The sequence below is a fragment of the Paramisgurnus dabryanus genome, chromosome 11 (assembly GCF_030506205.2).
Source record: "Paramisgurnus dabryanus chromosome 11, PD_genome_1.1, whole genome shotgun sequence".
Lineage (NCBI taxonomy): Eukaryota > Metazoa > Chordata > Actinopteri > Cypriniformes > Cobitidae > Paramisgurnus > Paramisgurnus dabryanus.
Genome location: NC_133347.1, coordinates 37,599,171 through 37,626,350, shown reverse-complemented (window position 1 = coordinate 37,626,350; position 27,180 = coordinate 37,599,171). Strand labels below are relative to the sequence as shown.

General features: G+C 38.5%; 1 protein-coding gene and 2 long non-coding RNA genes across 5 annotated transcripts; 1 reads left to right on the top strand and 2 right to left on the bottom strand.

The window, feature by feature from the left end:
• The first annotated feature begins 541 nt into the window (after positions 1-541).
• LOC141282948 (protocadherin-16-like) lies at positions 542-18,034 on the top strand. The gene is made up of 2 exons (XM_073816146.1): positions 542-2,107; positions 17,831-18,034. The coding sequence occupies exons 1-2, from the start codon at positions 542-544 to the stop codon at positions 18,032-18,034; spliced, it is 1,770 nt and encodes a 589-aa protein (XP_073672247.1).
• On the bottom strand, positions 9,556-14,747 carry LOC135718377 (uncharacterized). 2 transcript variants are annotated; one of them, XR_010520740.2, is made up of 5 exons: positions 14,649-14,747; positions 14,198-14,240; positions 10,594-10,654; positions 10,430-10,528; positions 9,556-9,650 (listed from the first exon to the last, which is right to left on the bottom strand). It is a non-coding gene; the product is annotated as an uncharacterized lncRNA (long non-coding RNA). The 2 variants fall into 2 exon arrangements; XR_010520739.2 differs by having other exon boundaries at positions 10,598-10,654.
• Positions 18,035-21,666: 3,632 nt separating the features above from the next.
• On the bottom strand, positions 21,667-23,102 carry LOC135718378 (uncharacterized). 2 transcript variants are annotated; one of them, XR_010520742.2, is made up of 3 exons: positions 22,915-23,102; positions 22,345-22,589; positions 21,667-21,681 (listed from the first exon to the last, which is right to left on the bottom strand). It is a non-coding gene; the product is annotated as an uncharacterized lncRNA (long non-coding RNA). The 2 variants fall into 2 exon arrangements; XR_010520741.2 differs by lacking the exon at positions 21,667-21,681 and adding an exon at positions 21,778-21,794.
• Between the last annotated feature and the right edge of the window lie 4,078 nt (positions 23,103-27,180).

The following is a 27,180-nucleotide window of genomic DNA, read 5'->3' as shown; positions in this document are numbered from 1 at the left end:
AAGGACAATGCAAACTAGAACACTGACCATTGATGCATGGCCTACCCCAGTTTATAAAGATATAAATAAAGATGCAATACAGCATCAGTCTATTTTTCAAAATATGTCCAGTTGCCTTGCATTTTCATTTGTTTTTAGTACAGAAAAGCGGTTCAGTTAAGCTACTGCAATAACGCATTGACTTATTAGGTGAAAAGAAAATGCAGGAACAAAGTGAGCACTCAGTGTGTGGTGCTGTGTTATTAAAAAGAGAACCCGTCCAAATGGAAAGTCACTTAAGCATTCTTGCTGTAACTGTAACAAAATCTTCTTGTGCAATTCAATTTTTATATTGCATACTTAACATTTTGTTATAATGTCTGACAGCTCTGTTATTTCACTTATGCTCTGTCTTTTTCTTTTGTCCTGTTAGGTCTTGTAAGAAGCATTGTAGATGAAGAGAGTGACGTTGCGAGAAAGAAGGATGATTATGGATCCATTACAGAACGACGGGACTTTGAAGTGGAGGATATTGGTGATCCTCTATGTCGCACTTGAAATCATGACTGCCTTCACATCCATGGTGCCAGGAACATTGCAGCTTCAGTTGGATGAAGAGGAGCCAGCAGGTACTGTTGTAGGTGACATCAGCGCCGGCCTACCACCTGGAATGACTGCGCACCATTACTTCATCTCAGATGATCAAGGTATGGGTGAAACAGTTGAAGTCACCATCATAGTTAATGACATTAATGATCACGCACCAGTGTTCCCCAAAAAAAGAGCCACCTTTAAAATCTCTGAACAGACGCCTAAAGGCACTAAGTTTCCTCTTGAGCCTGCCGTGGATGCTGATGAGGACCAGCTAACCAGTTACATTATTACGGATGGAAATGTAGGAGAGGCTTTTCTTTTGAAAACTAGACAGGGATCCAACAAAGTGCTGAATTTGGACCTGATGGTCAATACAGTTTTGGACAGAGAGACGAGATCTGCGTACACCCTGGTTTTGGAAGCATTTGATGGTGGTTCACCCAAGAGGACAGATCAGATGATCCTGGATGTGATTGTACAAGACATAAATGACAACGCCCCCATCTTCAACCAGACTTTCTATCATGCGGTGATCTCTGAGAATCTTCAACCTGGGAACAATATACTGCAGGTGTTCGCTTGGGATGCTGACGAGGGTGAAAATGGCTTGGTGCTTTATGACATCAATAGAAGACAGAGCGACCCTGAGCGTTACTTTGTCATTGACTCTCGAAGTGGAGTTATCACGCTCAACAAACCTTTGGATTATGAGATGAGAAGAGTCCATGAGCTTGTGATACAGGCACGAGACAATGCCACTCAGCCCCTGGAAACCAATGCATTTGTGATCATCTATGTTGGAGACGTCCAGCCCACCATGACCATCATCTTCCTCAGCGAAGACGGTTCTCCGCGCATCTCCGAAGGAGCGCAGCCTGGCCAGTACGTTGCCAGGATTTCCGTCACACGTCCTGATTACGGTGATGACGCCTACGTCAATGTATCTTTGGAGGGGGGAGATGGCAAGTTTGCCCTGACAACAAAAGACAACATCATATATCTCCTCTGCGTAGACAAGATCCTTGATCGTGAAGTGCAGGACCAATATGAAATCCGAGTCATGGCAACAGATTCCGGAACCCCTCCTTTACGTGCAGAGTCCTCATTCACCATTCAGGTCACAGACGTCAACGATAACCCACCTATGTTTGACCAGCATGAGTACACCCAGGTCATTTCAGAGGTGGCCCTTCCTGGAAGTTTTGTACTACAGGTAACAGCTCGGGATAAAGACCAAGGACCAAATGGAGATGTTCAGTACAGCATTCTACATAATGAAAGAAGTCATTCAGACTGGTTCAACGTTGACACAGTCACTGGCATTATCACCACCCAGACCCAACTAGATTACGAGACGGACCCTACGCCAAGCATAACTGTGGTAGCCACTGACAGGGGTCGACCGCCATTGTCCTCTACAGCTGTGGTCAAAGTGATCCTACAGGATATAAACGATAATGAACCTACTTTTAGCACCAAATTCTACAATACATCCATTAAGGAGAATGCTGCAGTTGGGACCTGCTTCACAAAGGTAGGACTATCCTTTTTTTCAGGGATGGGCAACTTCGGTCCTGGAGGGCCGGTGTCCTGCAGAGTTTAGCTCCAACCTTAATTAAACACACCTGAAGCAGCCAATTAAGCTCTTACTAGGTATACTAGAAACCTTTAGGCAGGTGTGCTGAGGCAAGTTGGAGCTAAACTCTGCAGGACACCGGCCCTCCAGGACTGAAGTTGCCCATCCCTGGTTCCCTGGTCTAAGTATATTATTCTGATTAGTATGCTAAAGTGTGTGAAAACCTAAGTTAAATGTGCGTGCATTACAGATAGATTACTAGCTTTTTTAACGTAGGTAAACTGAATTAAGTCATTTTGGGAGATTGACTGGGAAGCCACCATGATAAATTGTCAGATATTGGGGAGCTTGTTTGGATTGGACAGCATTATTTGGGAGGTACCTGATCTCTACAGGCTTTGAGATATTTGTATTTTGCTGGCTGTCCTCACCTTCACCTCATATCGGTTTCTTTTGTAGTGCAAGCGGTTTATATTTACGAGCAAATCTGAAAGTGTGAGGATTCACCGAGTATGCTGTTAGAGTTTGACCTTTTGTCTCTTCAGGCCTATAATTTCCAACCCTGTTTTCCACTGACTTTAAAAAAAAGAAAACAAACCATTTTCCATTCTTTGTGTTTTATCAATTCCCGTACAGGGACTTCAAAGTATTTTTCTGTGTAATTTTACATAGTGACATATAGGGTAAAAGCGCATTAATGCTTTACTTTGTGGTGGATTTGTGCTGGCGTGGATTGAGACACACTCCGCTGGGCTGACAGAGGGCCCAGCAGAAGGTAACTTGGCCCTTGGGCCTCTCTAGAGAGAGGGTGGTTTTTTAGTCTGGCCGACTGCTCTCCGCTGCAGACTGGGAATAGGAGCGGGTGAGGGTCAAGTGGGAGGTCTGAATGTAAAATAAGACGTATTGGTAAAGATTAGAAGTACGAAACTGGATCAGTAGCTCTTAGGTCTGCAAATCAACTGAACATCAAATGTTTGATCATGTGCCCCTGCCCTGCTGTCAGTTTTTGTCATAATTCAACGATTAATTTACGAATACACGTACTGTTACACCCCTAATATAAGGAGCTTGTTACCAAGTCTATCCTTCCAACGCAGACTGGCCAAGAACAAGCTCCAAACCAACTGTCTCTCAGGCTGGGGCATAAAGGGCTCAGTAGATGGAAGTTGGCATGCCACTCAAGAGCATTTGGAAGTCTGATGATGCACAGACTGCAAAAAACGCTGCCAAATCCACATACAAGCAACACAGCACGACACTTGATGAGTTGCTTTTTTCCCTTCATCAGAGATCTCTGTGCGCAGTTCCCATCACCTCCCTGTTTCTGAATCAAAGCTTCTGTCTGAATGCCATTACAATGGGGCTATTGTGATCATTCATTTAACATCTGAACTGGGCTTGATTTCACTTTTTCCAGTCTGTTCTCTCACAGCAGAAGATGATAGGGATCCACCAAATATTCGGCCACGAAAAAGTGGATTTTCGGTTTTCGGCCGAAAGACTTTTATCACCGAAAAAATACGGCCGAAATAATGTGATGACGCAAACAGAAACCACGACCTGCACGTGCTTGTCTGAAGAAACATATCTGCGGTGTGGACTAGATTTTTCTTAAACCCGTGTCCGCCGAATTTCTGACCAGGATGCCCGCAACCTGTGAGTTCCACTCCCGCCCACGCCCGTAATGTTTGCGTTCAAACCCGCGGATTTTCTCTGGGCATGTGTGTACAGTTTTCACAAGCTCCGACTAAACATTCGTTCAGATTAACATCCAGAATAACAGACATGAAACATGATTGCTTTTAAAGTTAGGGATGTGGACATATGGTCAAATATTCGATCTGCAATAATAATTAGAATGGAAAAAAATGATATTCAAATGTTTTTAATCCGCCACTGCAGCATTACGGCTACTGCTCATTTAATCCTTTTTCACTTCACCTGTGCGGTCTTTTACAGACTTTAATGTAAAATATACATGAAAATTAATATGTATGTATTTCTGATTGTTTTGGTAATTCAGATTGCAGGCTAATTCAAGTGTTTAGAGTTTTAATGCCGGGTTTTTGACGTGCTTCTTCGCCGCCGCATCAGCGTACATCATGAGAGATTTGTTAGCTTCCTTATATAGCCTTGTTTATTTTGTTGTTAAAACGACATGATACACACATGGAAAGCATAACGGAGAACCTTTTATTTTATCTGTGGATATGGTTTTAACGAACCCGATAACTGCAAATGCCGTAACAGCAAACAATAGCTCTGTTTTGTGAAGTGTTGTTAAATTAAGCTCGTAACTTTGCACCCTCAGCAATAATGTATCAAGCCAGTTTGCGTTATTTGTAACATAATATTAAATTCAGATATATTTGTTAGATCCGTTTGTTGTTCTCCCTGGATAACCACATAGCAGAGTTTTTTCTGCAGCTGGCATTAATGAGAAAAACGGGTTTCACCGGAGAAGGTATGCTAAATAGGATTTTCTTTCTAAACAAAAACATGTCAGACTAAATAAAGAAGATATTCATAATTGACTGAGCCTTCGATCCATGCGGGTTTTAACATGCATTAAAATGCCATAATTTTTTTATTAGCATTTTGTAACATTAACGTTAAAACAAAACCACAACTAGCACATCTCAGTTTTTAAATGTATACTGCATGGTAAACAAGCACCAAAGGATTAATTAAAAAAACAGTTTAACTTTTAACAACCTGATGTGTCACTAGTGGCCTACTCACCAGTTTTTCCAGATGTGAGGCAGATAGCCTATATAACTGAAGTTGGGTTTGTTTATGCCACATGCTGTTTGGCTTATTTTTCTTCTTAAATTGTGTGTGTTGACTCCATTTCTATTACACGCGAAAATACCATAAGTGCAATGGTAATACTAATAATTGGCATATTTTCTTTCGGTGTTTCGGCTTTCGGTTTTCAGCCTTGGTTTCCTCTTTTTCGGTTTTTGGTTTCGGCCAAGAATTTTCATTTCGGTGCATCCCTAGAAGATGATTAGTTTAATGTGTACTGGCACGGCTGGTTTACTGCATTTTAGCTTTTGTCACTTTGCTTGAGCGTCAATGGCTGAGTAATAATGAAGTGAGTTTTATTTGTCTGTCAGTGATTTTTTTTTATTATACTGTATGCAGTTTTGTTTAACCCACAAAGATAAGTTGTAAAAGCCTTGTGGCTTAATAAAATCAGACATGTTATCTTTCGATCCCAAATGTGCCTCATCACTAGGGGTGGGAGAAAAAAATTGATTCACCAAACTATCGCGATTCTTTACACAACAATTTTGAGATCGATTTGTTTACCTCAGAATCGATATATATTTAATTATTTTACTTTCCAGAGAGGTGGTGGGAAGACAGTACCGCTTTTATTCCAACAGAGGGCGAAAGCAACGTGTTCTCTGTAGATGACGTCGTATCCGCTTTTACATTGTCCAATCGAATGAGGTGAGAGGCGGGCCTTACATTGTGGCGAGGGAAGTTTACAGTTGCTTTGAAGAACCGGACTCCACTCGCTCACTCTCTTCTGTGTTTGTGCACCTCTCACCCTCAAACAAGGTCAGAGCAAATGCCCTCTTTTTAAAGTTTCTGCTAATATGACAGTTAACAGCAAAAGAGCGCTCACGCTTGATTGACAAGACAGCTGACTCTGTGATTTTTAAAAGGCAGTGCGTCGCGCCTTGCGTTTCCAAGCGTTTAAAGTGCTTTTGGTGTGATTAGCCCCTAATTGTGAAACACGCAAGACTTTTTGAGTTGCTGTGCCTTTCTTCTCAAATGTCTTTTTATAAATCTTATGCCTGCCCACTGCAGCTCAGCGGTCTAATTTCCGAAATTGACCAGGATGCGTATTCTTGCCTTTATCAGGAGCGTATCGATGCGCACTGTGTGTGTGTGTGTGTGTGTGCGTGTGCGTGCGTGCGTTCGCGCGTGCGAGAGAGAGAGAGAGAGAGAGAGAGAGACACTTCTGATACTGTTGTTTTTTTCTAGTTTGTTTTACTAAACTGCATCTCCGCTATTTTAAGCAGTACTTGACATGTACTCAAGGACTTTTTTAACTCCTCAAAAAGAATGGAGTAGCCTAATGGGGACAGCCTTAAATTCAATGTAGAGATATGCAGTATAGTCCTAATACGCTTCTAAATTGTCATAAAAAATTTAACTGTGTTTTTTAGCAGGTAGATCTTGTCGGCTTTATCATTTTAAAAGTAGATCACCACACAAAAAAGTCTGGACACCCCTGGTCTAGACTTTATTAAGCAAACAAAAATCACAATTTAAACAATGAATCGCAATAGCTACAGAATCGGGATATGTATTGAATCGGCACAAAATAATCGGTATAGTATTGAATCGCCAGATTAGTGAATCGTCCCAGCCCTACTCATCACTCTACTATCAATTATTGCAGCGATTACTTAGGCAGTACCCTTAAATAACATCCTAATATGTACCATTAGGTTCAGATATGTATATATTTGGTGCCAATATGTACCTCTGATGTACTAATATGAACTCTTTGGTAAAAGTTGTACTTTTTGAAAGGGTAACCGATGCAGTGACAGCTAGGGGAACATATATTGACCATTTTTTCTGGCAGCACATATTGGGAGCTCTATGTCTGTTGTTTATTTTTTATTTTTTGAGAGTCATTTAGTGTCACGTTTGTTTAAACCTAAAAGAAACATAACATTTAAGAAATAGGATTAAAATGCACTGTAAAAAAATTCCGTAGAAATCGCAGCTGGGTTGCCGGTAATTTACCGTAGATTTACATTTATGTTATTTACTGGCAAGAGTTTGTTCAAAGTTAAATGAACATTAAACATTAGAAAGTCTTTGTCTTTACATAGTAAAACTAAAAAAACAGCATCAAGCAAAACATTCTCCCAGCCTGGTCATATCTGGTGTATCATGCTGGTTTAAGAGGGGTTTTGGCGACTTTTTTTAGCTGGTCAGGCTGGTTTTAGCTGGTCAGGCTGGTCTTAGCTGGTCAGGCTGGTCTTAGCTGGTCAGGATAGCTGGTCTTAGCTGGTTAGGCTGGTTTTAGCTGGTCAGGCTTGTTTTAGCTGGTTTAAGCTGGCCAGGCTGGTTTAAGCTGGTTTTAGCTGGTCGGTGGCTGGTCTTAGCTGGTCAGGCTGGTTTTAGCTGGCCAGGCTGGTTTAAGCTGGCCAGGCTGGTTTAAGCTGGCCAGGCTTTTTTAAGCTGGCCAGGCTGGTTTTAGCTGGTTTAAGCTGGTCTTAGTTGGCCAGGCTGGTTTAAGCTGGTCTTAGCTGGCCAGGCTGGTTTTAGCTGGTTTAGGCTGGTCTTAGCTTCTCAGCCGGCATTTCAACATTGAATCAACGTCAGGGACCAACGTTGCATCAACGTTGAATTACCTTTTGGTTTTGCAAAGTGAATTAAAGTTGACTTTACAACATTGTTTCAATGTTGATTTCACAACATTTCAATGTTGTTTCAACTAGGGCTGCAGCTATCGATTCTTTTTGTAATCGATTAATCTAGCACGGAATCGATCGATTAATCGAATAATCGGATAATTTTTTTGTGTGTTTTTAAACAACCAAAACAAATAATGCATAACGAAAATGACTTGGCTGTAAAATGTTCAAGCATTTGGCTTTTATTTCTAAAAAAACAGAGGTATTTGGCTTCAAGAAATAAGCCTATTTATTTCAATTTTTTACCCATTTAGTGTTTATAAGTGCCAGTGCCAACAATTAAACACTTTAATTTATTAATATGCACAACATGTTTCATGCTGTAATCTACGGGGTTCTTTTTTAATCTATACTATCCTGCAATTGAACGTGAATATGTTTACTACTTAAAAACATCAAAGCTAAACATCATATCTAGTCAAACCGCATAACGACATCGCTACAAATACAGTATGGGATTAAAATCAACGGAAGCTACGTTACCTTGTTTCATCGACGCTTGGTGAAACAGCAGTGGATGTTTTCGGTTCAGATGCTGAATGTAATGATTAGGGATGTGCATTTATGTCATTTTTTCATTTCGATTAATCCATAGGTCTGAAGAACGAGTACTCGATTAACTGGGGGCGGGGCAATCAAAGGGGCGGGGCGTATACGTCATGGTGAAAATGAAAATATTTTTATTAAAAACACTCAAATAAAACTTAATTTTGAAGACACTATGACAGAACAATGAACATATAATAGATTATTAATGAATTAAATGTTTTAAACAGAAACCTCTTGAATAGCTGCGTGATGAAGTGAAACTAAAGGGTTAATAAACACAAACCGAAGCACTTTCTCTATGACGCACTCTACATAATATTAAGCCTTTATACAACATAAATGTACAACGTGCATCTATCTGCATAAAATGCAAGACTTCAACTACGTTTTTAACTAAGTTATGTACAGAAAGTTTAACTCCCTTTGTGGATGTGCATCATAAACAGCGCACTTTTAAACACGTCCAGTCAAAGCACAAGCTTCATAACATTAAGCAGCTTTAAGTCTTTTGCTATCATTTTAGCGATTAGCTGTGTCGTGTCAGGTTCACGGGATCGGCAGGATGCCTTTCATTGCGCGGATCGGCGGGTTGGCGCGGAATTATCTGTTTGTTTTTGAATCACGCATGGTAATGCTACTGATGTCATATGCCGGTCAGCGTATCTCGACATGCGTCAAACACGCATCTCCAGACCCAGTCTTTACTACCACGTGCGCTTGTAATGCTAACCAGACATCCAAATGCCGCCAGATCCACAATAAATAAGTAAATAAACCCAGATGATCATCGTTTTCATGATCGATCATCGATGCCACGTTCGAGTACTCGAGCAATCGAGTACTCGTGCCCATCCCTAGTAATGATAATGTAATGATCCCAAACTTTAGACAGTCTCTCTCTGCCGTTTATGGACATATTCGCTCCGCCATCGCGCCAACTAAATTCAAAATGTACCACGCGCTATGATGTGCTTCCTGAACATTGAACAACGGTCCGTGTGAATCAGATCTCGGCGCGTGTAGTGCGCGTCATAGGAATTTAACGAGGCTTCGAGGCAGAATTTTTGCCTCGAGGAATTTTTTGAATCGAGTAAATCGAGTAACTCGATGAATCGTTTCAGCCCTAGTTTCAACGTCACACTTTCAACAAAGGTGAATCAAGGTTGATATCGCGACGCAGTTTTAACACACTTTTTAACACTAAATATAGATTTTTACTGTACATTTCAATACTCACCAAATGATTTGCTGTTCATATCATGTTTTTAGTGTAATTATTACAAGAATAGTGCAGAAGTGGAATATTCCAAATACAGAATAAAAACATAAAATATGAAAACAAATTAATATTTAAAAGTTTTTTTTGTTCATCTGAATAGAAAAAAAGATTCTAGGAAAACTGCAAATATGAATTTTGTTGTAGGTTTAGCTCACAGTCTTCTTATGGCCACCAACACCCTTCCATTCTGGCTCATACTGTACTTAAAACCCGATGAAAGCATCTAAAGAGAAAACAAAAGTTATTTCATTTTCAAAAAATGATGCATTTTTAGCCCATGTATAAAAAAATCTTATTGCACATCAGGGTGTGTGTGTGTTCTTTAATGGTCTGTCTAGAAACATAGCATAGCCATCTGATGAAGGAAGAAAGCTGTTGTGTTTACAAAGGTGACAATAAGCTTCAATCAAGATCACTACAATGCAATCAGAAAGTATTCAGGGTAGACCCCTTTCACATTTAAATTTAAGGGTGTTGCATGATACTGCAATTGTTTAGGTATTTTCCTCATAAATCTACAATACATACCCCATGACAAAGTAAAAACTGAATTTTAGAAACTTCTGCAAATGTATGAAAAAAGAAAACTGCAATATTATATTTACATTATACATATTCAGATCATTTGCATCAATATCTGCAATTTAGCTCAGCTGCCTCCAATTTCTCTTGATGGTTGCTGATGGGTTCTGATGAACACATGAAAATATTTTGAGGAATGTCTGTAACCAAACTGACCGGAAAGCACCATTGACTTCCATAGTAGGCTAAAAGAATACTATAGAAGTGAATAGTGCTTCTGATCGCTTTGGTTACAAATGAATCCAGGAGTTGCAAAGATTGCTACTTCAAAAGGTGCTTCAACTAAGTACTGAGTAAAGGGTCGGAATACTTGGGTCATATCAATTTTAACCCCCCCCCCCCCCCCGAGATGCTGAACAGAGCAAACATTGACTGGTTGCTTTACGTGTGGGTCAAACAGCCTTTTGTGCAGTCACTTACCAATAAAAGCTAAGATGGACTCCAGACCTTCTGGACTGTCTGTGAGAGACTTCAAACTCGCCCAGACCAACAAGGCATCTTGTTAGCAGATATCCCGACCTGATCAAAAAAAAAATTTGATTAGGAGATGTTCTGGTCCTATTTTTAATATATGTTTTACAAACTTACCACAGGTGATCTGGCAAAGCAAAGACTTCCCAAATCTCCTCTTCAGGCTCATCTTAGCTATCATTGCATTTGATAAAGTCACGAAAAGAAAAACATATTTCATTAGTATACAATCATCAAGGCCGCGTCATCCTAATGGGCAACATGGGCTGCAGCCCAGGGCCCCGAACACTAGGGGGCCTCCGAGAAAAATTTTTTTTTTTTTTTTTTTTTAAACATTTTGATTGACGTAATTCTGCGTAAGTGCTACCTAGAGCAGAGGCCCCCAACCACTGGGTCGCAAGAATGTTCTGAAAAAAAATTGTATAATAGCTACGTAAAAGCTTATGGGATATTTTGTCATTTAAGAGCCTCCGCGCCCAGCCGCAATTCTTCTGGCATCTCTCCTCATCATCTCCTCCTTCACTTAAACTTGGGGCTCGAACCCGACCTAAGGTCGAGGCTCGAGCTGCCTTCAAAAACAGCAAGCCAAGTTCGTTTACTGATAATTATTATGACTAAATAGGCAGGGAATCTCGTGAAACAATGAAAGTAAAACGATCTGCCAAAATATGATTTAACTTGATTTTGATGATTAAGTCGAGGAATTCTCTTTAAAGAAGAGCAGAAAGAAGCACTTTTAGTTGCTTAATAAATGTTATCTTCTGTGCTGTTCTGATTGTAAAATTATTACTTGATAATATTGTTTAATTTGTTTAAATAATTTTAGCCTATTTAGAGCCCTGCATTTCAGCCCGAGCCTGACGGGGCTCGACCTGTTTACGGGTCGGGTTTCGGGCCAATTTTAACGTCACAGCAGATACGCGGGCCGGACCTCGGGCTTATTTAGGCTTCTCCATCTTTTTATATTTTTCAATTAATTAAAAAAACCTTTTGACAGACTTTGATGATTGCAAAACAAACATAGGAAGACGTTTAACCTATCGCATGAGTCCGCTACGCACAGCCACACATTTACAATGCAGCTGTGCTTATTTAACAGCAGGAAATTCAACGCACCAGGAAAAATTATAAATGGAGTACTAGATTAAAACCTTGGATACTGTACATAATATATGCAGACAGCATCCAAGACATAATCTATTAAAGACTTCTCCCTGTATTAATTTCGTGTAAGAAGGCTGTGTCTTTATTTCTTGTTTGTGTATGGATCGACTTTTTTCTTAGTTTAACTGTTGGATGGATACATGAATAGCCATCTTCTGTGGTAAGTCCTTACATTTAAAAATGTATATGCAAAAGCGAAGTTGTAAGATAATTTTTTATTTCTGCACCCGTTGCAACTACCAGCAGCATAGCAACCTGCCTTCGCTTTTTAAAAATAGTGTGTGTTGATAATAAACGTTTAAACTAACATTGTGATATGCTGAAAATATTTATTTTAAATAGTTGTTATTATGTGAAGTATTGATTTGAGAGGCTCAATTCATCATACATGTCGTCTTGCTGTCGGCCGCTAACCACTTTATCATAAAAACTTTAACAAACAAAAACTGCTCTAAAATGTAAATAAAAAAGAAATATAACTATTTTGCATTAAAAACAAAACTGAACTGCTTTAATTGCTGCAAGAGTACAGCTGTACAAGCTGTGTAAGCAGTTATTTTTTGCTATTTCTGCGGATTTCTTTTGCAAAATCTATGCGGAATTTTGCAGAATGATTTAAAACGTTTTAAAACGATCCGAGAGAATGTGCGCTGTGAATATTAAAAAAAATAAAATATTTTATAACTATATTATACATTTTTTTAAAGGATTACCCTGAATTAAACTAGACCAACATGAACCAACAGATAATGGATAATGTGCTATCACGACCATAGAGTTTTATATAATACACATATATTACTGTCTACAGTGTAACAGTAAAAAGAAAAGGCTTCTCATAATAAATGTAGCGTATATAGCAAGATAATTTCATCAGTTTAACAACACAATGTATATATATTTATCTTGTAAACGGATTTGAAATAATATATAATTATCGCGTCACGTAGCAAGAGAGACGATAGAGATCTCATTAACTTCTCCGCAGTAAGTTTTATTTCAAATTCAAGTTTTACATATTAAATAGACTATAAAAAAGTTTGTGCTTCTCTCATAAAAACCTCACAGCAGACAGCACAGACTTCTACTCACAAACATACGCGATGGAGTAGGCTAACTATATCTGCGGACACAGATTCCTAATGGGGAGAATTAAAAAGTTCGGACTCGGGCTGAGAATTCTGGGCTCTTACTTTTGCGTCAACTTGATTTTAATAATTTAATTGAGGAATTATATTTAAAGAAGAACAGACAGAAGCACTTTTAGTTGTGAGTTGCATTTAATAAATGTTATTTTCTGGGCTGTTTCTGATTGTAAAATTATTACTTGATAATATTGTTTAATTTATTTAAATAATTTCAGCCTACTTTTGCGTCAACTTGATTTTAATGATTTAATTGAAGAATTCTCTTTAAAGAAGAGCAGAAAGAAGCACTTTTTGTTGTAAGTTTTATTAAATAAATGTTATTTTCTGGGCTATTTCTGATTGTAAAATTATTTGATAATATTGTTTAATTTATTTAAATAATTTTAGCCATTTAATGTTGTACATACACTGTAAAAAACACTGGATTTACTAAAAAATATAGACAGTGCATCGTTTTTGCAAGTTTTACTAAAAAAATGTATGCAATGGGGCACTTAGTAAATCCAGCCTTTATTTTTTTCAGTGTATTGGGGGGGGCCCAAACCAGCGTTAGCCCAGGGCCTCACAAAGGCTTAACCCGGCACTGACAATCATAAATGTAATGTTTTGGTTAGAGATACAAAAAACTGTGGCCCAAGTACAACTTTGAAAGAAATAAAGAATGTTTAAATTTTTTGTCATGGTACACTGTCACTTCATTACTTTTTGAGTGGTACAGATTGGGCATCTGGAAAGACACATGACTTCATTTTATCACACTTGTTCAAATTGCATGGTAATCTGCCTACAATATAAAACACATAATAAAATAAAAAACAAGTCATGGCCCCTTTTCAAAAGAAAATATAAATTGTGAAATAAAAAACACTCCATCTTAGTTATTATGATTAGTAGAATTTGATCTGAATACTAAATGCATTGTAATTTTGTAGGGGAGATGCTTCAAAAATAAATTGTAAATTATTGATTTCTATTACAAAATGCTAGCTTGGTGGTGTGTTACAATGGTGGGTGGTAGCTCATTGACATAGCCATCATTTAAAAAATTATGATTAAAACCATAATACATAAAGATAGAAAAAAATGCTGTTATGTACACCACCACAAAGACCAATTTTATATGTCAATATGAAGCCTCTCTAAAACGTAACGTATGTCAACATCCACTCTGAACTATGAATGAACTTTTGTCTCTGTCTATTGAAAACAAAGGGTTTGAAATATGTAAGCCTACATACTGTAGAAGGAATAGTGACATACAAAATAAATGAATTGCTGTGCTGAACAATAACCATTGTATCCTAAATTATTTTCTTATATTTTCCTAATGACAACAATAAACCAGATATGCACTTTTTGAGCACTTATGTTTTGGATGCAAATATAAACACAAAGTAATACTTACTCTTCAGCCAATGGAAAACATCAAAACACAACAAGAAAATGACCTGTAAAGAAAAGTGAACATAAATATACAATAGTTATTAATCCAGAATTGATGGCTTCTGTTTAAATTCTTAACCATTTTAACAGGCTACTGTAGTGTGCCCGTACTGTAAGTTAAATAACCTTACATTTACGCGTCAAACCCTACATTGAAATAACTTGCGTTATAATTAACTAAACAATGTCAAATAAATTTGAAGAACGAGGATAACACATTTTTATAGAGACAAATAAAAGATCTGCACTACATTAGCTCAGATGCGTCACGAGCTCAGTCAAACCACTGCATCAACAGTCAACATTAAAGTTCAGAATATTTGAGTCATATCGAATTAACTGTTACTAAAAACAAAACAAACATAACTGTGAACTTATTTTAATGACTTAACCAGGAATTAATAAAAACTTACCTTAGAATTTGCCATAGAAATGAAAACTGTCGTCTGAGGTAAACGGTTAAAATCCACTTTGAACTCACGAGGACGGAGGCGCGCGCCCGCAAATACGTGTGTTTGACGACTTGGTGCGCTGACAGGTTGATAACGTCAATGTACCGCGAGAGTGTAATTTCTTGACTCGCTCTCACGATACATTGACGTCATCAATGTATGATGTCGGTTCTCGCAGCGCTGCACGAAGTCGAACATGACTAATAACCATAGCTAATAACACATAACAAAAGACAACATGTTAAAAAAAACAATAAAGATGGTAAAAAAAGATGTCCCACGTCCAGACTGAACTGAAAATTAGAACTTGTTTAACAATAAATATTTCTTGTATTAAAATAAACAGAAATATTGTGCTTTTAAAACATAGCTTTTTAGATCTTCACCCGGGGGTGGGTTAAATTATTTCCAGGGCCGTTTGAAGGAATTTGGGGGCCCCAAGCAAAATGGACATGGAGCCCCCCCCCCACACGCACGCAAAGCCTACAGGAACCACAGCATAGCCATACAGTTTAAGGTTTACAGTTTAATGTTTATTTACACAGTTTGGTGGGAATTCAATAGTGATTTGCACAGTTTTCTTTCTAACAATATGACAGCACACACTTATCAGTTTAAACTCTGGGCTGTGCATGATATCAGCTATAATTATAGAGCTTGTGGTACCTTGTGCTATAGAGGAAACATCAGCACTGAGAAGTGATGCATCTGTTGATGTTGAGGATGACGTTGATGGTGTATCTGGGAAAATAATTGAAAAAAAAAATCTGAAATTACCTGTTAAGTACATTTCACCATTTCACTGTTAGCATATTGAAAGAGGTCACTGTAAACAGCTCAGCTCAGTGAGAGAAATTCACTCTACCTTCATCAGCGGGTGTATCCTTAGGAAGAGCCTGCGCGCTGAGAAATTTAAGCAAAGCACCTTGAGAGAGAAGGAAAAGATGGTAACACTTTATAATAACAATCATATAAAGATGGTAAATTGATAGTTAATTAATCTTTAATTGTCATTTAGCTGTTAGCAAACAGTCTTTTTACTGTTAACAAACAATGAAATTATAATTAAATGACTAATTATTAGTAGTGCTGTAAATTAACAGTTTATTGTAACACACATATCTATCATATAATATATTAGGTATTGGGTAATGATTTAAAATGCTTGTAAATCTTTAAGAAACATAGATAGACGGACCAAATATTCCTAACACTTTGTTAAGGGTTACTAACTTAGTTGGTTTGTAAACTGTCTATAAACATAGACAAAGTTGCAACAAATGACTTTAATACTTTGTTAAATAGTTAATAAACAGTACCAGTGAAACATGTGAGTTGTCCTGATACTGTACTTATAACAGTGTAAACATTGCTACACAGAATAAAGTAACTGTTCAAAATACATTGGTAACTTATGTCATATTTGCATAAACTGTCACTACTGTATATCCTGACACTAGCACATTAAGATAAGCTATGAAAAAATAATGTTCCTCTGCCTCTTTCTGGTAAATAACGCATAGATGGTTTACAAAGTATTTATTTAGTAAAACGATCGGTTTGCTAACAGTTAATGACAATAACTAAAGATCAAATAACTAACAATTTACCATCTATTAATGATGGTTATTATAAAGTGTTACAGAAAAGATATGTTAGCAATAGCATTTCCATATTTTGATATTTATAAGGGATGCGGCTGCTTTCACAACCACCAATGCTTAAAAACTTCCCAAGCTATTGTTTGATGCACAGAATTTATCGTGTCATTTTCCTAACTCCATTTGGTAAATACATTATTTTGTTAAATAGATTATCACGGTGTGGAATAGTTCGTTTCATTAGCACTTTCATTAAAACCTATTATAAAGCTACAGCAACGTCATGGAATTAAACAGCGATTTTGGAACAGATCTGCGTCTTCCTTATCTCGTTAAAAAACATATTACAGTATGCAACCATATTCCGTTTGTTCGAGAAAAAAGTTAGACTAACTGTTCGTTACAAGCAGCATTTGCTGTCATGCAGGTATAGCTAACATAAACAGATTTTTGCTACTGCCTACCTGCTGCAAAATTACATCATTTGCACAAGACAAGTAGAGCTATTTCATCCAATGTAAATTATTACTTACCACTATCTTGTTTTTTCTTATCCTCCTCTTCCTTTCTCTTCTTTCTTTTCTGGCTTCCAGAAGCATAAATCCGCTTCATGATGACTGCCGAAGTTTTGTATTTTGCCGGCAGCAGAGATCACGTGGTTGGCTGGCTGCCTGTTGTCAGCGACTAGTACTGAGAGGGGGCCCCCTTGAGGGGGATTCCGATAATAACAGTGTCATTGCACATTACTGCATTGCATTGACTATCAAAGGGGCACAGTTTGTCGTTGCATTTATTCTCAACCAGTCGTTGTCTTGGGGCCCCAGGAAATTCCGGGGCCCCAAGCAATTGCTTGGTTTGCTTGCCTTGTCGCGACGGGCCTGCTCACAATAGTAGTTTAAAAAAAATAAATGAGCCCCTAAATACAAAGGCATAACTTAATTTTTATGGCCATTGTTGAATGTGTTTGTTTTCTCATAAATATGCACTTTAAATGTTGATTTACAAATTGGAAGCAAGCAAAAGCAAATCAAAGACACATGGCTGTGACTATAAAACAGCATTCATGACTCTCTAGGAGGGAAATACAATCATGATTTCTAAAACTTAAAAAAAAAACACTCTCAGAAACAGATGCAGCGTTTAAAGTGATAGACACAATAAAAATAACCGAGTAAACAAATGTTTAAAAAAAGTTTCTGTTGCTATTACTGTAAGTATGTCGACCTTATTTTCGAACATGGATATAAGAGATCTAACGTATTTCCCTTCTTTGTGCGAAAAGTCATTTCAATATACTGTATAGAAAATATGCCTGACAATATTTAGTGTATAAAAGCATTTACTAGTGTGCTCGTTTCACCTCCAGGCAAGTAAATATTTAGTTTTTAGTTTTTTTCATATATATATTCAGTTATATGCAATCACAAGGGTTTACAATATAAGCCTTAAACCATTTTTCCAAAAACTTCTCTCCATCTTTTTAACTCTGTGGGACGTTTGGCTAAGCTTTACTCCAAACTAATGTATTCTCTTATATTCCAGGTGTCAGCCACTGATGCAGATGGTGGATCTTTTGGCACCATCTCCTACTCTTTGGGCTCTGGTCCAGGCACCGTTACTCCGTCTCAGTTCACTGTTGACAAAGACAATGGGCAGATCTGTACTACCACCAGCTTGGACCGTGACCAAGGTCCAGCCAGCTACGACTTTGCTGTCACAGCAGTGGATGGGGTAAATATTGACTGATTTTCAAGCATCACATCCCTCAGCATCTGGTAAAAGGTACATTTACTAAGAATCAATAGCATCTAGTAATTGCATCATGTTCACATGCTGTTGGCATGTTTTAGTGCTTGATTTGCTAAAGTAATTATGCAGATATGCACAATTTGATGCTGTTTTATCTTAGTAGCATCTTAGCATCCTATGCACAAACCCACAGTTATATGGGATTATAATAAAAGGAAATTGCTGCGGACACATTAAAGCAGTCAGGGGCAGCTGGGCCTTAAAGACCAACAGATTGTTATATTTAATAAGCTTTTCCCGACGTGGGGCTTACTCCATATGGGAGGCCGCATGAGCAAGATGTTTGGCGGCAAGGACTGTATACCATGTGCACGCTGTCCGGTCTGCAGATTGGCATATGATCTACCTATTCACTAAACATCTTTGCCCCTATGTTAGTGGTACTGGCTGTACCACTTTTAAAATAGCTTAGCATACGCCTTTGAATCTGATTAAACCATCAGCATTGTGCTAAAAATAACCAAAGAGTTTTGATATTTTTCCTATTTAAAAAATATCGAAAGTTACCAAGGGGACTATTTTCAGGCACTGCATAATATCATTGCGCCTGCTACAGCCATGTCACAGCAGCAAAGTCCTTGATTTTTACACCAGAATGAGATTATAGTTCTTAGTAGGGCTGCACGATTAATTGAAAAATAACCGAAACCGAAATTCAGAAACGTTAACCGACCCTATTTTGTCATGTCGGTTATTTTCGGTTTTTAATCCTGTTAATACTTTCCCTTTAAAACGTACTACCGCGTGTGAGGTTACGTGGCTCCGCGCCGTCCAGTCAGTAGCATAGAGACACATGGAGGAGAACTCAAACACTGTGTTAACTGAGCAGATCATTTAGTGCCAAAGAAATACGAAGTAGTCACGCATGTTCGGGTCCCGTGATAAAACTACGGAATGCGCGATCGGGTTTTGACCGCAAATTTGCATGACGCGTAAAAGTTTTATGTCACCGCGCGCTCAGTTGAATCTACCGATGTAAAGCCCGGGTGTCATGGACTACACTCCATTCAGCTTAAACACTCCCAAGAAACTCCAGGACACAGATGATTAATTTCCATAAAGTTTACTGGGAATATTGTGAAACTGTAATACAATACAAATGAGATTAAATGAGTATATTAATACTAAATTCAAATACAAATCACACGAAAAACAGTGCGGATTATTTGCACAGCGTGATATGAGAAACGTAATCGAGCATTAAACAATAGGTAGTAATAGACATAAAGCTAACTCAGCCGAATCAATAATCTCACAAAGGATGAAAATAGGCGTTATAATAATATTACATAAGTAATACTCACAGACGTTGCTTTAGCAAAGAGAAAGAGGAAAAAGCGATCGCCTGAGAAACAGATGACTGAGTGAGCTGGCTCCCCACTGCTACTGACAACCGCGCAGCGATCTACTTCCTGATTCAGACATGCGCCGGTGTCATATCACTATAGTAACAAAGGTAAACAAATGACGCTGCACTACTGAAACAACAAAAACAATTATATATATATTTTTTTAAATTTCCCAAAGCGTCATTACACTCCCCGCTTGGGGTCTGTAAAGAGTCCACATTAATTAACGGAATCAGTCTTTGGAGAATAGAGCAAAACCACTTCTGTAACAGGCCGAGAAAAATCCTTTCTGGTTCCATTTTCGACAATTTCCACTTGAACTTTCCGAACCAATCCATCTTCTCCTGGAAAGGTTTTTGTGATGATACCTTTAGGCCATTGATGTGAGGAATAGCAGACGAATGAACCCAATAGCAGACGATGTCGGGGAAAACAGAAAACACTTTATTTCTTCACAAAACAAAAACCCACGAGGGGGTACATATGGGGTCAGATTTGTTTCGTATTTTTTGAATAAATATACTATGATCCACAAATAAATATAGAGAGTTTCATAAATATTTTTTAAATCCACAAATGCACAATAAGCGAACCATAAATATATGTTAGACATTTCATAAAAAGGAAGGAAATTCACAAATAAATAAAATGGGATTTGCAAATGAATTTTTTTTATAAATATATATTTTTATTTTATTTATATGTGAATGGCTTCCTGCGCATTTGTGAATCGCTGCACACATTTGTGGATCGCTTTCTGTGCATTTGTGAATCGCTGCACACATTTGTGGATCGCTTTCTGTGCATTTGTGGATTTTAAACATTTCTAACGTCAAGACGTGCACAAGAATCCACAAATAGGTGGACTCCGCCCACCGTCTACTCCAGCCAATCAGACAACAAGCACACTGTGCTGACCAATCGTGGCAAGATTTCCCTCCAACCAATCACATTTTGTTTTACTGTTAGGTTGGGAACACAGTTGAATTTCATCAGGCAATCTTTTGTAGGCTGCATACATCATCAAGACTGTCTTATTTTAAAAAAAATAACTATTATAAAGTTGACTATTATTCTTAGTTAGTCGGTAATTGTTGTAAAATGCTTATGATTTGCGGATGTAATGCTCAGTTAACTTAAATTAACCAGACGTGATGACTTATGCAGCCTGCATATGCGACCTCCGGAGGCTGCAGCCTTCCGATTGAGGAACGGGCACTGTTGACAGTTGTCAATAATTCTTTACTAGGGATTCTCTTAATACACTTTGTGGTAAGGTATGTCAAGGTTAATATTTGTCAAATTAAATTGATTAAAACCGCTTTTAGCAGTAGTTTACTCCACACGTGGCTTTTTGGTTCCTTCTGTTGCCGTGTTGGTTTGTTTCCTGGCTGACAGTAACTAAGATTAGCATTTTGTAAATTCTGTTAATATAGCATATAGCCTTTCTTGAAATAATCCGGCTACAATCTTAAAGACGTCTTGGTTTCAATTTTGCTAATCCCTTATGTAATATCAAACTCCTGTTCTCGGGTAATTTTAATCCCTTTAAGGTTCCATTTTAATGTGAGGTGGAAATTGGAAAGGCTTGTATAGTTTGGTCTGTTCCTGATTATTTATATTATTTGACTAAATTATCAATAGTTGAAGAACAAAATACTGTTTTATTAGATTATAATCTATTGTTTGGAATAATACTATATATAACCCATTATATTTACTATTAATTTAGTAATTTCCCTGGTTTTTGAAGCAATGCAACTTTGTAATAAAAACACTATATAAATAAATCTGGCTTGGCTTAACTTAAAAATAAATTTACACCCCATTTAGAAATTACAGATGTGTGTGTGTGTGTGTGTGTTTGTTTACATTTAATATTTAATTTACTTAAGATATTGTGTTCTATATAAATCTGTACTACTTATTTCAGCACACTCTAACAAATGTCTGCATCTAAGCTTACACAAAGGATTAGCTTATTTATTTATTCCTTCAAATTATTGATTCATAAATAAATGAGTTCATTACACATTTCATTCATTCTCTCCTGTCTACTGCAATTGCTGATTGAGAAACATGGCATTGACCTTCAGGCCTTGTTCATTAACACAGTATGACAAAAAAAATTAATATCCTCTTGAACTTGAAATATGAACACAAATTCATCCTTTACTTCAGAGAATTCCCTGCTCAGGACCTTCCAGAGGGCATTTTGTTGATCGTCTGTAACACCTTGTCAAGTAAAGATGCAAGTCGTAAAACATATAAAAATCACATGAAATGATGTGTAGCGTCTGTCATATCCCTTTTAGGCAAACATCTATCAGCTGAATGCACCCCCACCCCTAAAAAACACACACAATAAAAAACAAATAACATACCAGTTGTTTGATTGCATACTTGTGTAAAAATCCATCTTACTTCTATGAATTTTAAGTAAGCATAAGCTTGTTCAGAGCATAAAGGGAAAATAAAAACAACACTGTAAGACTATCTAACAGCTTTGACATATTAAACCTTCTTGACATTAAGATGTAGACACCACAGAAATTTCTTGTTCATTTAAAAGATACCATAATGCATAATGTGTAATTAAATGATCAGTTCTGTAGTAGGAGACGAGGTAAAACACATTTGTTTTGTCATGTCATAATAAAATGTACCACGTTAGATACAAACTATCTGTAAGCAAATGTCACTACATAACTATAATGGTAGCGAAGACTACTCTGAAGTGTAGGGGGCTAGTTACGAATGAATATAGCAGTGTACCACGGTGTCTGTCAGAACACAATAGAGAGCGTTGAACCAACTTGAGCTGTTTATTAGGCACACAAGAGAACATACATTAGATAGGAGAGATCCAGCATTCAGTATTTATGAGGTAGCACACACAGCACAGAACTCTGAATGAGAGGCACAACTTGGATAGCAGAGCAGTCGTTGATGAAGGTAATGGTGAATATTGGTAGTAGTCCTTTAATGAAGCTCTGCACAGGATGAGGGTATGCTCCTTTAAGAGAGATAGGCCAGAGCTGTATTTATGAGCTTGGTTGCATGGCATGTGAATGGAGATGCATGAGTGCCTGGCTATATTTGAGAGCTTAGCCAGATCATAGGCAGGTGTAGATGTGGTTTCCCTGCAACAGATAACAACAGGATTCCCAAAGTAACACTAATGCTAATAAACATACATAACATTGACAAATTAGCTACAGCTTCTCCCCTCATACGTTATCAAAATAAAATAAACAGACGTGTCTCAAATGACACATTTTACACCATTAGCAGTGTTTACACAACGTATGTAATATAACTGACATTATTACAGGATAAACACATTGATGAACAGCAAAAGAAAGTGATTTATATAACGTTACAGCGTAGTAGATTCACAGTTTAGCTAATAACATGTTAGCGCTATTAATAACGGAAATTTTAACATGCAAACCTAACTGTACTCACTTTAATGACGCACATGAACACACCGCGTAACAATCTGGTGCTATTGTCTCCACAACAACATGATTCATGCCTCACACAGCGAGACACTTGTACAAAGCTAGCGCTCTTCCGCCATTGCTTTGAGTGAGCGATACTCGCTGTCATAATAAAAGTCCTCCTCCGTCTGGGTCTTTTGCACAATGTTTCTAGAAGAGACTCTGTGATTGGTTGAAGGGAGATCGTGCCACGATTGGTCAGCACAATGTGCTTGTTGTCTGATTGGCTGGAGTAGACGGTGGGCGGAGTCCACCTATTTGTGGATTCTTGTGCACGTCTTGACGTTAGAAGGGTTTCAAATCCACAAATGCACAGAACGCGATCCACAAATGAGTGCAGCAATTCACAAATGCACAGAAAGCGATCCACAAATGCGCAGGAAGCCATTCACATATAAATAAAATAAAAATATATATTTATAAAAAAAATTTCATTTGCAAATCCCATTTTATTTATTTGTGAATTTCCTTCCTTTTTATGAAATGTCTAACATATATTTATGGTTCGCTTATTGTGCATTTGTGGATTTAAAAAATATTTATGAAACTCTCTATATTTATTTGTGGATCATAGTATATTTATTCAGAAATACGAAACAAATCTGACCCCATAGGTACACGACATGAACACATGAACTTGACAAATAACACTAAGACTTGATATCTTGACAAGATACGGACACGAAAACACGGCAACTCGACACAACACAATGATCCTGCACAGAACTAAAGATACACTGACATTAAATAGAATAAACCAAACAAGATAACGAGCGGGAAACAGGTGATGGGAATAAGTAATAATTAACAATAAGCAGGTGAACAAGGGGGCGGGGTCACAGGACAAGACACCGGAGGCACATGCCAAACACAAAAACAAGGCATGAACCTCCACACAAGGCCAGGGACTGCCAGAACTCTGCCACCATGACAAACTACAAATTTAACAAGACTTCAAGGCAGAGTCCTGACAGTAGCCCTCCCTCAAAGGACGCCACCTGGCGTCCAAAAAGGGAACACACAAGACAAGAAAACATGACAATATTAACATGACAAGACTAGAACACATCAGACTAAAACTTAACAAGAGGTGCCAAAAACAAGATAAAATAAAACTAAATCAAACACACATAAGTCCACAAGATACTAAAACAGGACAGTCCACGGGGGTTTGGGGCGAGGACGCAGCTGGGACTGCGCGGGCTGAATCGACCGCACGAGATGCGCGGGACGGGTCAGCGGCACGGGCTCTGTCGGCGGCTCCGGCTGCGCGGACTGCGCGGGCTCCGGCTGCGCGGACTGCGCGGGCTCCGGATCTGGCTGCGCGGACTCCGGCCTGGCAAAGGCTCTCCAGAGCTCAGCGAAGAGAGCTGAGCGCTCTTGACCCGTCAGCCTGTACGGAGCTGGACATACTGCATTGGGACGTAAAACCCATGCAGGCGATGAGGCAGTTGACCCCGACATCGTTGCTGGGTTCAATTGTGGCAGGATCATTCTGTGAGGAATAGCAGACGAATGAACCCAATAGCAGACGATGTCGGGGAAAACAGAAAACACTTTATTTCTTCACAAAACAAAAACCCACGAGGGGGTACACGACATGAACACATGAACTTGACAAATAACACTAAGACTTGATATCTTGACTAGATACGGACACGAAAACACGGCAACTCGACACAACACAATGATCCTGCACAGAACTAAAGATACACTGACATTAAATAGAATAAACCAAACAAGATAACGAGCGGGAAACAGGTGATGGGAATAAGTAATAATTAACAATAAGCAGGTGAACAAGGGGGCGGGGTCACAGGAAAAGACACCAGAGGCACATGCCAAACACAAAAACAAGGCATGAACCTCCACACAAGGCCAGGGACTGCCAGAACTCTGCCACCATGACAAACTACAAATTTAACAAGACTTCAAGGCAGACTCCTGACAATTGATTTCTCTTTGCTTGATTGTCTTTCAAGAGAACTATGTCTCCTCCTTGGAGATTAGGGGCCCTATTTTAACGATCTGAAACGCAAGTGCGAAGCGCAACGCGCAAGTGAGTTTGTGGGCGGATCTTGGGCGCTGTTGCTATTTTCCCGGCGTGAGAAATAACTCTTGCGCCGGGCGCAAATCAATAAGGGGTTGGTCTGAAGTAGGTTCATTATTCATAGGTGTGGTTTGGGCGTAACGTCAAATAAACCAATCAGAACGCTAGCCAACATTCCCTTTAAACGCAAGGGCGCAAGTTCCATGGCGGGTTGCTATTATTATGACGGATTTACCAGGCGCACGCCAGGAGCGGTTCACAGCCGAGGAGACCGACGTCCTTGTACGGGGGAATCCCACGCTTGCCAGCATAAATCGGGCACGCCGTGTAACGGGAGGTGGATCTGCCTCAGGACTTGACGCCAGCAGAGGACATCGCTGCGTCCACCCTCACCGCTGAAAGGGTTTGGGGGCTTTGAAATCGGACCCAAGAAACGCAAGCAAGGTCCAACCCCAAAGTACTCTTACAAATCAAGTTCATATACATTAAGGTTTCTTATGAAAACATTTTAATTATTATTTACATAAAATAAACATAATACAGCCACACAACAAAGTTATGAAAATATTTTAATCGTTATTTGCATGAGAATAAATAAAAACTATCACCACAATGACCACCACTATGATTCCCCTTATCTCGTGTATTAATATTTTTAAGTGTAACAATTTATGATTTGCAAAAATAACTGTTGCATCTGTGTAGATTAGATAAGCAAAGTGTATGCGCGTTGTGCACCCTATACATTATGGTCAAGCATGCGCCCTTAAAATAGCATAATGAACAACGCGCAACGCGCCACTGACTTTAAACTTTTTTTTTCTGGTCAGTGGCGCAATTGTTTTTTGAAACTGCAAAATAGCATCAGGGATGGTTTGCGCCGGAACACGCCTCTTTTTTTGCGCTGAACGACCCAGGGAGCGCAAGTTCATTCCCTAGTTTGCCGACGTGCTTCTGTGACGGGAAAAACCCGCTGTGCGCCGGGGCAAAATACGAATGATACATGCGTCACGGACAAAGTCAATTGCGCTGGGTGCAAGATAGAGCCCTAGGTCTCTTTCCTTGCCACTTGTGCCGAAGCTGTAACGTGCTGAGCTACTCACGTTTTCCCATTTGTTCCAAAACATGTCTGCTAGGGCAGTGGTTTTCAAACCCTGGGTCGCGACCCTCTGGTGGGTCGCGGAAATTAAAAACTGGGTCGCCACTCGCCAGAAAGATTTCAAAAAAAATTTACTAAAATAATTTATTCAATTTTATTATAAAAACTATAATAATTACAACACACTTGAATAAAAGCACAGTAAAATATCTTTTAAATACACTAAATAAAAAAATACTCCACCACTGTGTCACATGACCCATTTGCGTGCGCAGCTTACTGTATTAAATTCATAGACAGCAGATTAAATTGCGCACGGGGTCACAGCCATTTTTTAAATGATGCAAGGGGAAATAAAAACTCCTAAATAAAAATAAAAATGTGTTTGGTCTGATTTAACAAAATATATATTTTTAATGTATTTGATTGGTTTGTCGAAAGTGAGCGCGGAAATGTTTAGTTGTTTGCTAAGCAAAGCGCCACCGTTACGACACGGTTGAGTTTTGCAGTAAGACTGACACGTTATGGTTCTGCTGTTATCTTTGAACTATTTTCGCTGCTGAAACCACAAAAACAGTCAACATTGCGTCTAAAATGTAAGTGGCTTAATATTAATTACTTGTTTAGTGAACTGTCATGAAATCTGTCACATTTTCAACCGTGATGTGATGCTGCTTAACTGTATCATGTTATTAAAAACTTCACATTTTTACCGCAGTATGTTTAACCCACTTTGTCAGTGTTAACTCACTTTGTGTTTGCTGCACTTATTTGTTTAACTTGGCGTTATTACATTATGCACTTTCGGTTGTCATTGAGACTAAAGGATGCGGAATCATTAGCGTGTTTTGGTGATTGTTATTGGCGTTTTAATCTAACGTTACTTGTCCCTGATAAGCGGACAAGCATTGATGTCGAGCCCTGCGACGTGTTTTTAGACTGCTTCAGTATAAGCTAGGTCCATTCTTTAAGACTCCTCCGTTGTGTTGCGTATGTCAGTTCTTCCTCGTTTTTTGCCCATTTTCATAATTAATGATATTATGAATTGCAGTGAGTTTGATCTCATTTGTGCCCCCTGAAAA

Coding starts and splice junctions, on each gene's coding strand:
- LOC141282948 (XM_073816146.1), top strand. CDS start 542: ATGACTGCCTTCACATCCATGGTGCCAGGAACATTGCAGCTTCAGTTG. Junction 2,108..17,830: donor TTGGGACCTGCTTCACAAAG/GTAGGACTATCC, acceptor CTTATATTCCAG/GTGTCAGCCACTGATGCAGA.